This window comes from Rhamphochromis sp. 'chilingali' (genome assembly GCF_963969265.1).
Source record: "Rhamphochromis sp. 'chilingali' genome assembly, chromosome: 1".
NCBI lineage: Eukaryota > Metazoa > Chordata > Actinopteri > Cichliformes > Cichlidae > Rhamphochromis > Rhamphochromis sp. 'chilingali'.
This window is the reverse complement of record NC_137929.1, coordinates 45580982-45594004: the sequence shown is the minus strand read 5'-3', so window position 1 is coordinate 45594004 and position 13023 is coordinate 45580982. Positions and strand designations below refer to the sequence as shown.

The 13023-nt window shown below is 40.3% G+C and overlaps 1 protein-coding gene across 7 annotated transcripts in view; it reads right to left on the bottom strand.

Annotated features, from left to right (window-relative positions):
• Positions 1-13023, bottom strand: part of dysf (dysferlin, limb girdle muscular dystrophy 2B (autosomal recessive)) — a 107290-nt gene that overhangs the window by 74309 nt on the left and 19958 nt on the right. For 4 of the 7 annotated variants that reach the window (XM_080903386.1, XM_080903390.1, XM_080903389.1 and 1 more), the window contains exons 5-23: positions 11123-11246; positions 10212-10468; positions 10000-10128; positions 9850-9912; positions 9670-9720; positions 9502-9532; positions 8204-8319; positions 7932-8058; positions 7742-7845; positions 7537-7605; positions 7402-7445; positions 6968-7050; positions 4067-4099; positions 3696-3811; positions 3195-3308; positions 2922-3099; positions 1919-2043; positions 1575-1681; positions 920-1115 (exon numbers count right to left, since the gene is read on the bottom strand). In XM_080903386.1, the coding sequence (XP_080759512.1) occupies positions 920-1115; positions 1575-1681; positions 1919-2043; positions 2922-3099; positions 3195-3308; positions 3696-3811; positions 4067-4099; positions 6968-7050; positions 7402-7445; positions 7537-7605; positions 7742-7845; positions 7932-8058; positions 8204-8319; positions 9502-9532; positions 9670-9720; positions 9850-9912; positions 10000-10128; positions 10212-10468; positions 11123-11246 (2067 nt within the window). The remainder of the gene's footprint in view (positions 1-919; positions 1116-1574; positions 1682-1918; positions 2044-2921; positions 3100-3194; positions 3309-3695; positions 3812-4066; positions 4100-6967; positions 7051-7401; positions 7446-7536; positions 7606-7741; positions 7846-7931; positions 8059-8203; positions 8320-9501; positions 9533-9669; positions 9721-9849; positions 9913-9999; positions 10129-10211; positions 10469-11122; positions 11247-13023) is intronic. The other 3 variants (XM_080903388.1, XM_080903391.1, XM_080903392.1) reach the window with 1 other exon arrangement.

The following is a 13023-nucleotide window of genomic DNA, read 5'->3' as shown; positions in this document are numbered from 1 at the left end:
ACTGTCTGTGTCTTCATCATCCGTAGTTCCTATGTCTCTGTTCTGCTCTGGCAGCCACTCTCATCATCACTGCACTTATCACTGAACTCCTCATCACTGCACTCATCAATGAAATCATCATCACTGGAGCTGGATGGAATTTCCTGGACTATTCTGTACGCTGCCTTATTCTTTGCTGCATTTGAAGTCTACAAAATATGATAAAATAATTATTATAGTAACTCAAACTACAGCTGATCTGCACAGAAATATATATTTTAAATGAGTAGCTTATAAATGTAACAATTATATGCTTAATTATAACCAAAACAGTCCCAAAAAACAGTGAGACAATTTATGACTTATGTTAAAAAAATATAGTGGGTAATGCATGATATCCACTACAGTGGACACATGGTTAATTGTAGTTTTCTACATATTAGACATAACAATTTCTTATTCCAAACAGATAATATCCTTCCCTAGATGTTACTGCATATCATCATATTTTTTTTACCTGTTGGGCTCTTTTAGCATAGAAGGATTGACAGGATATGCCAGCAGTGGTCGGCAGGGGTGACAGTTTGTCTGCCATCTTTGATTCAGAGGAAATTTACTTGCAGTTGCACTAACTGAACACTGAATTGACCTCAATGGAGCATGGCAGCAGAGAGCACTCTAGAGGCTAATATGCAGTTCCACCATAGAAACCAATGCATTAAAGAGATATGTACGTTTTAGTAGCTGTCCACTCCAGTGACCACTATGCATCAGAGGGTTAATACTTGAATTCATTATAGGAAGACCAAGAAAAGGGAAAACTTATATGACGTTTGCTTAAAAATGACTCAATTTATTTATTTTTATTTCCTGTGCTCACTTTCACCCACCAGATATCAAGAGCTTCTGACTCAAACTGTAGCAGTTTATTTAAACGCACCTCTTCAGTCATGGTCCTCAGCCTGTTGGCCCAGTCCTCAGCCTGCTCCAGCATCGTGGAGAGCTCAGTCTCCGGGCCGTGTTTGAGAGCCAGCGCCGCCGCGGCGATCTGCTGCAGGTGGAGGGTACGAACGTGCCTCAGCGAGCGATCCAGAGGCGTTGCACACTGCCACTGATCGAGTGAGGGCAGCTCATCACTGGGAAAAGAGAGCAAAAAAGACGGGAAGCAAACATGGCAGAAAATGAAGAGTTCACCAGTGAGAAGTCACGGGGCTAATGATGTGTGCAGCACGTGCTGGTTGATAAATATCTTTTTTTAAAACAAAGAACAAAGATTATTGTCACTAAAAACAATTAATGTACTTTTAATGCTCCAGAGATGATTGCTGCTTAGCTCAATATTATGTATTGAGGCTGATGCAGCTACATGAACTCACTTAAACTGAGTCAGTTCCCTGGATAGAGATCATTTTAATTACTCTATAATTTAACCAGCAAAAATCTGTCGTTAAAGGAATTTAACTATTTTTTCCAGCAAAGTCTTAATGACACATTAACAAATAAAAACTTCCCTGGATTTCCCTCCCTGCAATGAAGCACATATGAACACTCGGGAATAAGTGGATCACAATAAGTTTAAATAACACTGAGTTTACCTGCAGTCACTGATAAGCTGGTCCAACAACTCCACCACTCTGAGCTCCACCTCCTCCAGATCACCGCCAGCCTTTACTGCCAGCTGCACCCTCTGCAGGTTCGCCTCCTGGACAGACAAACCCGTTCACTCAGTTAAAGCTCAGCATACAAATTTAACAACCGACTCCAGGGAGCTTTGAGTTAAATTATTAACACTGATTTTTTTTAATGTAATTTTAGATAAAAATAACATAAAACAACTATTATTTTCATGTTTAAATATTTGCATAAAAAATAAAGTATTTAAATCTTCAACTCGATTTAGTTGTAACAAGTACAGATGAAGACACATTCGGGCACACACCAGCCTGTCTGTGATGGCCAGCAACATGTTGAGAGCCTCGATCCTTGGCTTGATGTCCTCCCACTCAGAAGAGAGAACAACCACCGGCTTAACATTTCCCCATGGGAGGTAGTAATAGTGGCAACCTGAAACATATGCACACACACACATTTACATAGGCAGCAAGAATAGAGACAGTGCTGTAAAAACAATTAAATCATAGTTTTTAAATCACAATCTGCATGAAATTTATCTGCGTTATAAAAATACACATTTTTAATCATCTGAACTGCAGATCCATCGAAATCTGATTCTGATCATTGAACACCAATCATCCTCTGTAAACTATATTTGACTTTATGATTTGAGAACTAATACATACTACCTGAAACATAGTTCTTTGTTCACTACATATGCTGTATATCATTTATTTATGCGTAATTGTTATTATTATTTTCACTCATTTACTGCTCAAGTGTACCACTTTGTTACATTTGAACATTTCTCTTGCTTTTCTGCACACACATTTAGGTGTACAGCAGACATAAACTACCCAACAGCTCAAGATTTCAGTCCTTTTTAGTTCCCTGAGTGTCAAATACTCTGAGTTGTTGGTATCTCACAGATAAACATAAGGTGTGTATTGGCATCTTAATCTGTCTCATATGGGAGATTGCAAAGGCGTCATATTTATACACACGGGGTAAGTGTAATATGTTTAGCATTGATGTTTTTCATGGCTATACCTAGCCAGCAAGTGAAAACTGAGGAAAACAAAGTTTCAAATGAGAAGTTGACTACACTCGTCTGGATGGCAAAAACTGTTAACGTACGCCAACTACACTGGGGTGCCAAGTGCATCACCACAGGCTTTAGTACGTGTCTGTAGTGGCAACCATTTTTTGACACGTCGGGATCTTGAAAATGTTTAAATTTTCTTATATTAGTACATAAAGTTATATTTTGAATATTATCCTTCTGAATGTCACACCGGTTCCAGCCTGACCTTTGACCTCTGACTCACCGTCAAACACTGCCCTGCTAAACTGAGTAGTGGAGGCCAGAGGAAGGCAGGTGTAGTCGAACTTGTTGCCGTAGTTGCCGATGCTGACTTCAAACTGGATGGCGTCGTCGACGTCCTGGAGGAGCGTGGCCGAGTAAAATGCAACGAAGAGCGAGAACTTCCTCTTCCTGAGAAACTTCTGCATGATGGCGAGGGGCGGGGAAAAGAGGGATCAGTGTATCTGTCTAATTATCCATCTATCTTTCTATCTGGAATCAGGTCCTAATCTCTCACCTCCACCACCAAAAGATCATCTGAGGGTATGTCTTCAGTTTTTTGCTCCGGCTTGTCCACCAGTTTCGTGGTAAGTTCCAGTAAAACCCGGCCTCGGTATGCCACGCCCTCCCCCTGACGGACAGAAAAAAGGGACAGACGCTGGCACTGTCACAGTTTGTCATTACAAACCCAGTCTGTGTAGATAACCATGGATAACCTTTAAACAAATACACCTCCACAGCCTGTACTGTACTGTAAAACATGTGATACCATTCCTAATGAAGCCTTGAGCTGAATGTTCTGATCCAACAACATCTTGATATTTTAAAACCAAAGGACACTGTGTGCTCATCTGATACAGACTGGGCCTGCACAAAAGCAGGCTAATTCTCTGCCTAATTCTCCTTTTTGTGCTCCAAATGGGTCCATAGTTTACAAAATGAACATGATATTGAATTCAAAAGGACTTGAAACTAGCCATGGAGATCATGAACGCATTAACAAAGATAAATAGGTTACTTTTCCCAAGTTAAGAGCCTCATGGGGGTCATTGAAGGCGGTGAACTCTCTGGGGCTGCCGTATAGGTTTACAAAACATGGACCAAATGTTGGCAGGAAACCAAGACTGTCATCCACTGTGGGGACAAAAAGGACATAATGTTTTATTATGGAGGGGTTAAGATGCAGAACTATGATTAGAATCAAGCAGGTATGATTAAATACAATTGCAGTGATTAGATATTTTCTAGATTTCTCCAAAATTTAACCATGATTGAAGGAGATTTGAGTTTAGAGAAGAGAACATCACAACAGTGAAGTGAGACAGTGCAAATGACTGCCCAACTCTTGCACACAAAAGCGTTACAGTACAGAGAGGATGGTGGACGTACTGCCAGAGTGGACGCTCCGTGGAGTCAAGTCATCTGAATGCGTAGAAAGGAAGGATGGTTCAGAATCACAGAACAAGAGGAAACAGATGTGTTTTGAACGCCACTCAAACTCAAAGCCCAAACACGACATGCAAAACACTTCAGCTTAGCTTGTTTGAAGTACATGACTTTAAACAAGGTGGGCAACCGAGTAATGGCAGAAAAAGGTACTTAATATAAAATACTTTTAGAAAAACTTTAGAAAGTCTATGAAAGATTAAATATTTTTGTCCCTGATTATTGTTATTTTTACCACATAAACAATGCTGATAAAGTTAGACCCTTGCTGCCAGAAGCAGCATCAACACTATGTGTGAGTCAGATTTGGAGGGAAATCTGGTTGATGGCCTTACAACATGAAACAGGAAATCACTCACAGTTATTGGCAACAAAAGTTAAAGAAAGGAGGAAAAGAGCTGATGAAAAACATGAAGGTGAGTGAATCACTTTTAACCATGGGTGGTTATTAGAGATGTACACAGCCACCATGGATCGTTAAGTCCTCTTTCGAAGCCTAAAGTTAAACATTTTTACTCTTGCCAACTTGTTTTGTTTTTTCAAACCAGGTGTAATGAGGGATGTAGTGGATGAAAAAGGGTCTTTTTTGCAGCACCATAGAATACAACAGAGTTTTCTTGAGTACTGCAATACTTCTGGCACAGTGACACAGCTTACTGCACTGATACAATAGAATAAAATAGAATAGAACATAATAGCCCTTTATTGTCAATGTACATGTACAATGAAATTGTGGGTGCGCCACATTAAATAATAAATATAAATGGTAGACTGCAGGAATTAATAGCAAAGATGAGAAATATATATGGGGATATATACACAAGACAAAAGAAATGTATATAAAACACTTTAGAGAACATGTTGCAAAGTGCTTGGAAGTAGTGCAAAAATACTTGATCTGAGTATAAAGTCTGTATGTGAGTGGCCTGAGTGATGAAGGTTACTCAGACCATGGCTCAGAGAAGCATACAGTCCCAGCAGGACAAGTTCTCTACCTCTGCTCTGTACACTGTCTCATCTCCTTTAGAGATGAGCCCAACCAACAGTGGTGTAATCATCATACTTGACGATGACGTTTGTTGGGTGGGTTGGTGTACAGTCACATGTGTACAAGGCGTATAGTAGGGGGCTGAGAAAGCAGCCCTGGGGTGATCCGATGCTGAGTGACAGTGGAGGGGAGAGGTGGGAGTCGGACTGATTGAGGCCGGTTGGTGAGGAATGTTCTATTACTTTTCTGGTGTTTCCTTATCATGGTCTGGTTAAAATGGCTCATTATTATTCACGTATTCCAGACAAAGAAGAAATTACATTTACCACAAGCAGTGGTATTTCATTTGCTATTTTATCTAGGGATTGAGAGTAACGTAGTTTCTATTCTCTGTATGTCCTGTACATGTGGCAGAACTGACAATAAAGTTGACTTTGACTTTTGACAGTGACCAAAGCTCATGCACCCTTCTCTTTTTTTGCAGCTGGGGGCATCAAAGACTGAAAACTCAAGCAGTGTCAGTGTTTCCCACACAAACATTACCGAGTTAGTCTTCATGCATGCCACTGAAGAAACATCCATGCATTTTATGCACAAACCACGGGTTCATTCTGTGTTTCAAAACTTTACACTTCAAGTTTTCAAACGCTAAAACAAAGACATTAACTGAGATGTGCACATTTGGAAGTCACCACAACAGTAAAGACATGTTTATGAGATCCTGGTGAAAACTAACACACTAGCAAAGCCATAAACTATAAAGTGATGCATTCAGTTAAAGTGGTGTATTTCAAAGCTGCACACACTTGAAGGCATTCCTTCAACACAGTCAAAATCTCAGTTTTAAAAGTGTCAGTAATACTGATTGTGTTGTGTGCACAACAAAGTGGGAAGGGAAATCCTATAATATGCACCACTTGTAAGGATGGTTTTGCTTATTCAAAAACAACTTATCCAGTAGAACTGCTGTCGAAGCACACAGTCAACAAGGTTAGCAAAAATTTCATCAGAGAGAGTGGAAAAGTCTGTTGTGAACACAGACAGCAGCACCTGAGACAAACAGTTATCACGTCTAATTGTTCAAGTAAACGTGTGAGCAAATGGTGTAACAACACACACACCGTGGCAGAAGTTGTTTAAAGTCTAACAGATGCATCTACTGATTCAGGCTGCAGCTCCTGAGGGTACTAAGTTAATAACTTAAGTGTTTGCAGGGAGTATCAACCACACCGATCAAACTGGGTCATTTCCTGAGCTGACGTGTTAAAAAAAATAAACCGAATAAAGCTCAGTGTTTGATCTATAGTACTGTGTTCACTTTTACCCTGTAGGGTGTAGAACTTCACTGTAGTCTGTCATACACCTGCCCAGAAACTTTACCGCAGCAACCACTGCAGGTCTGTTTGGTAATAACTAGCACAAAGATAATCCATGAAACAAAATGAAGCAGGCTGCAGGCTGTCAGTGTAGACAGTGCTGTTTCACTCATGTTTAAACCGGTCAAATTACACATATTTATATAAATAGAAGACAGAACTAAGGTTTTTATAGTTTTGTGGCTCAAGAATAAAGTTGAAGTTAAAGTTGACAAAAACCTTATTTTGACCTGTATGATCAGCTGAAACCTCGCTGAAAATATCTCTAAAACAGGTTGGGCATTTTCCCTAAGCTAATGCTAACTGCTTTCAGGCAGAGCTGAATGTGATGTTAAACGCTTCAAACAGTGTGATTATCACTGGATGTCAGTAATCAAACCAGGCAAGTTTCAACACTTTGGTGCAGTTTAAATCCAGCCTGAACCAGCCTAATCTGATCTGGTAGAGTCTAGTTCAGACTGGTTGCAACTTGTTACTCACCATCTATCTCTCCTCCGGGGGCGGAGATCTTGGACATACAGAGGTGGGTGGTGCCGATAACGTCGTTGTGACTGGCTCTATCCCTAAAATGAGAAAGCCATAGAAGGATGCAAAGCGCATAGGTCAAAATGACATAGGTCAAAATGTATCTTATACACTAGGGCGTGGTGGGATAATTAATGTTTCTATTTCTACATGAAATACTAGGACTTATAAAGAGATAAAGTTAGTACTGAGCACAACTGAGTTCAGCTTATTGGTGTGGCACTGCACAACAGTCCCAATTCCTCATGTGGGAAATTAACTGCCCACCCCTATTTTTTGGTGTGGGTCTCCACAACAGTCCCATCTTTTAAAGAGGTCAAAATAATATTGATAATGATGCAAAGTTTGATGAACAAATGTGAGAAAGGGAGATTTTAGCTGAAAATCACCAGTCCAGAATTCTGATCCTCATCTTCTCACACATGGAAGGAAACTGGGAAGAAGAAAGAAAAAAAACATGTACTTTCTAGTGACAATGAAAATACAACTTCTTGGCACAAGAATAGTCTGTCTTTATTTCTTACTCTGACTGGCATGGCCAGGCGCTGGTTCCACTGTGGATTGGCATTCTTTTCCAAAGTCTTAGTGCAAATCTGACAACGAAAAACAAGACAATCCACATTTGTTTTTATTAACTAAAAACGTATTTGCTTTCCAGTTTTATTTTATTTGGTTGTTGACTAACAATCATTTTATCAATGTAATTAACTTCTATAGAGTCATATGCACCGTTTTGCCAGCAAAGTGAATCTCCACCAGAGGATCCACCAGATTCTTCCTGTTGCTATCAAAGCCAAGAATCTGCCTCATCCCATCCATGAAGGCATCGTCCACTTCAGACAGAGAAGCATATTAGGAATCTTTATACATTTTTTTTTCAAGCTTATCAAATGTGCATAGAATAACAACAGAGACTCACTCTGTGGCAGGTCTTCAGCTCTGAAGATCCTCAGGTTGAACGAGGCTCCTCTCAAAGACAGACCTGCAGGCCTCAACAGGTTTGATTCTATATCCTCTTTATCCTCCACACACTCACGTTTATCAGCCTGCAATCACATTAAAGTACAAATACTCACTTGTGATAATGAGTTGCACAGAAAAAGCACAACCATGTAAAAATAGAACAACTCATGTTACTTGATTGACCTCATAGCCTTCTAGGACTATTTTGTAAAAGAGTATGAAACTCACCGGTGGCTCATCTCCAGCTGCTAAGACAAACAAGCTGACCTTCAGGTAGCCTTTGACCCCAGCAGAGAGGTCGTCAGGGTCACAAAGCAGAAGCCACTTCCTCAAGAAGCAGTGCCCTGAAAAGAGGGGAGGAAGAGAGAGGTTTAAAGCCAGAAGCTTGTAAATTCAGGATAAACAAAAGCAGCTTTGACACACGTCAGGAGAAACTTTTCACAGTTATCCTTTCTCACACAAAGCCAGACATAATGACACCAAGCTGCAACCCATGGAGCATGTGACAAAAAACCTTAGCTTTCTGATTGGCATGGACCAAAAAGTGATCTTGATTTTCTAAATATTATATACAATCATCACCCTGGATTCCTATTTAGCTGTAAGCATCATTGTTTGACAGACTTAATGGATTTTAACACATCAGTATCACTGATATGAATATATCTTCAAATATTTTAATTTTGACTGCCCTGACAGTCAATGATAATACATTCAAATATGTTTTGTTTTGCTTTTTGTTCTCTTAACACTTGTATAAATGTTTGCTGGACCCTTTAAAGTGAGATGTTACAGCTTGTGAGGTCTATGAATACAGCTGTCCATCCAAGCTTGCTAGCTTTAGCTGATAACTTCGCACTCCAACTTCTTATCCAGATATCATTATTTCTGGTCCAAAAAACAAAGTGGCAGCAGCAAAAACAATTACCACAGAGGGTTCAAAAAGTGGTTCAGAAAACCGGTGGGTGGCATCATCTAATGGTTCAGAAACATTTTCATACCTGGAAATACTAATGTGGTTTAGCTAAATGGACACAGGTAGTAGGCAGCACACAAGACTCTGACTTGCTAGTGTTGAATACACTGGACAGTTAACTGCATTTGCACCCTGACTCAATCTGACATCACAAAGTCTTTGGACCTGGCAGGTTAAAGACCGTTTTAACATTTGTCAAGTTTTCATTTGCCAGGTTGCTGTGTAGAACAGCAGCAGTGCCAATGTGTGAGAACAGCTCTTCACTCATCCTTTTTCATAACCACGTATCCAAATCAGGGTCATAGGGATGCTGGAGCCTTTCCCAGCTAACACAAGGGAAAAAGTCAGGGAATAAGCCCAGGAACCCTTTTGCTGTGAGGTGAGGTGAGAATGCTAGCTGCCTGACTAAATGGCTAAAAGCTAAGTAAATGAAAAATGTCATCAGACTGATCAATCTGACATAATTTACAGTTTAGCATTTAGATCTTTGTTTAAACTTTTTCAAGCAAATACACCTAAAAATGTTTAAATCAAACAACCATATACTCACTGTGCTCATTGTAGATGGTGCCCACATCCATCTGTGGAAAACAGAACACAGAGACAGATGTTTGAGTTCTTCTAATTTCCAAAGCACACGTGCCCCCCCTCCTAATTTATCACAGTACACCGCAGTCCAATATTCATAGAAATCATAGACTCAAGTTAAAGCTCTTACCTTGAATTCACCTATCACGGCGTCAGTTCTAAGCGAACGAGAGTCACATACCTGAAAAAGAGAACGATTATAACTCTGATAAAAATAAGAAACGCTGATAGTGTTGAATTTCTCCCACATGCTGGATTTATTCAAGGTAAACAAATTTTTTAAAAAAAGAGAGAAAAACGTCACACTCACAGTGATGAAAATGGGTTCGTCAAACAAGTCTGAGGGTGTCTCGAAGAAGTTCAGGAAGAAAGTCTGTGGAGGGAAATAAATGCAAGTTGAAGTTTGAGTAAAAAGTAACATGTAAAGTTATAATAAAAAGCAGCAAAAACATTTACTCACCTCATCAAAGACTGGGTTGTTCCCCTTTCTGATTCGGGTCCTCTTGGACTGCCCGGCAACTGCTATCTTAACAACAGGTTTAATGTTGATGCCCGGCAACTGTCGTCCCTCAATGACCCGCACACGAATCTGGAAGAGGACACGTGTGGACAGCAACATGTATGGAGTGTAAGTATTCCTTTAATGTGTCTTTTTTAAGTATTGTAACTAACCTGTAGATCCTGTGGTTTGTTGGGTAGCTGTTTGGGCTGACTGCTGGCTCCTCTCCTCCTCTTCCTCAGCCCTCCTTGGGTGTGGTAGGATGGCGGTGAACGCTTGGGCGTCTGGGCGGTGGGGGATTCCTGGCCCGGGGGCCCCTGAGGACCAATTATCACCATGGAGCGTCCATCGTCTGCTCCCTGGTCCTCTGTGGGCTCAAGCATCATCATACTCTCTGTATCCTCCTCGCCCAAAGTATCCAGAGAGATCACTGCACAGAAAGTAGTCCCAGGAAATAAATCTTGGGGTAAACTAACAAAATGGAGACACTGGGTTGGGCAAATGGAAACAGAAGAAGGGGAAAAAAACATACAGTGGTGTGAAAAAGTGTTTGCACTCTTCCAGTGTCTTTGTATGTTTTTGTTTTACACATAAATGTGTCAGATCATCAGATAAGTTTAAATATTTGATAAAGATAATAAGTAAATACAAAATGCAGTTCAGTTTCTAAATGAAGGTGTTTATTATTAAAGGAGGAAAAAACCTGTGTGAAAATGTGATTGATGATATCACTTAAATAGGACCTGCCTGACAAAGTGGTGTAGACGAAAAGCCAGACATGGAGCCACAACACAAGGTAATTCAGGAACAAATGGGAAACAAAGTAATTGAGATCGCTCAGTCTGGAAAAGGTTACAAAGCATTTCTATAGCTTTGGGACTCAAGTGAACCACAGTGAGAGACATTACCCACAAATGGAGAAAACTTGAAACAGTGGTGACCCCCCCAGGAGTGGTCAGCTGACCACAATGTGTGTATGTGTGTCATTACATCTGCTGTAAAAGTAACACAGCATCTCGAAAGGGGTAAACACTTTTTCACACCACTGCAATTATTGTTTCACTATATGACACGCTGAGGTTACTTGTGACCGTGTCCAGCTCCACACTGGGATTGTTATGAGGCTGAGGGTCCAGCTGGGGAGGAGACTGAAACATCGGAGCCGATCCCGGAGGAGGAAGGTAGGAAACTTGCAGGGTCAGCGTGGCCTATGGGAGGCAGAAAACACAACTTGTAGAAGATCTGTCATGTTTGGCTGTGTGGCAGGCAGAATGTAGGACCCAAACACAGGGCTTGGAGACAAAATGCTTAACTAAAGGTGGCAGCTTTATTGCTGGAGTACACAAACTAAAACTAGGTATATGAATGCTGAAAGAAAACAAAGAAAAGATAAACTAGAACTAAAAATCTTGCACTCAACATTTCATGACATGGCTAGAGAACATGGTGCTTATGCAAGAACACACAGCAAATGTGGGGAGCCACAACAACAAACAGAGGACCATTTGTTGTTGTGGCCTGAGGACTGAGGACTTAAATACACAGGCAGGATAACGAGAGGATGGCGAACAGGTGCACACTCAGCTGGAACTAATCATACATAAGAAGGCAAAGAGGAAGTGAATGCATAGGACACTTGTATACGTCTCTGGAGAAGTACAGTAAAAGATGATGGAAGAGCAGGTCAGCGGATGGCACTTAATAAGTAACTTAACTGCAGTGGCCTTTATGCTACCCATGCTATTCATCTGTATCATCCGGGTTAGGCTTAGAGACAGAGTTTGCCACCCCACCTTCAGATTTACTAAAACTGATGCAAGACTGAGTTATAAAACCATTTCACTCTGTGTTCAGTTGTTTTGGTGGTGGAAACTATCCAACGAGGCCAAAACAGTTATTTAAACCAGGCTGTGATTAATGCTGTTAAGTTTAAGCTTTTAAGACAGGAAGTCGTGACTTCTATTTAGTGCCTCTACAGGCCTTTTGAGGAACTGCAATTATTTTTTTAGCACTTTTTAGCAGTTTTATTTGTTTTGGGGTTTTTTGTGCCCTACAAGTTGGGATAATTAAACTTAGAGAATTTCACTTCATCATACACCTCAGCACAAATTATGCATAAAACATGTGGCTCATTGGTCTAGGGCAGGGGTGTCAAACATGACTTGGCCTGGCAAAGATTCCAGTCTGGGACACTGGATCGCTTTCGGAAAATGCAAAGGAGAACATAATATTTGGACTTTTAATTGTGTAATTGTATAGTTTATTTGTATAAGCTACAACTTTTCCTACTGATGAAGACCTCCCCTGTAGCCATTTGTATTTCACCAAAGTAATTCAATTATAGATTTCTGTAGTTTAGTTTAAGCTCAAAGAGTTGTGCTGACTTTCCTTCAGTTGAAATAGTACTTCACTTTTGTATATAAGATATCTCAGGGATTAAATATGTAGTTAAACTTCTGCACACTGGCAGAAAGAACCGTTTCACTGGTCTGGTTCAAGTTTAAAGTGCAATTTGTCCCTGGTTTAAATCCTGGACGAGCCCACCATTCTTCACTTATGGTTCTCTACCCAAACTCAAAGTGGCATTTAACCTCACCACCACCAGAAAAGACCTGTTTCCTGCACACTGTAATCAAGATGAGTTACCCTGTGGTAGCAGGGGTGGCTTCTACTGTTTCCTTCAACAGGAAAAAGCAGCTTAAGTGATAAGCTGTTATGTTTCTGTAAACAAACTCATCAGACTCGGCGTGTCCAACTCTGGTCAGACTACAGTTTCTATGGAGTAGATGTTAAGAATGTGAATATCTTGACATGTTTTTCTTGATTTCTTGGCTCTATCTCACTGAATCTGTGTAAGATTTTGTTTGTGGAAGCAAACAGTTGTAAGGGCAGATGCATCAAGAAATCTTTGAAGAAACAATATTAGTTTTATTTTTGTTTGTAACAGAGTTTGCTTTCTATGACTAATGAAGAAAAAACCTGATA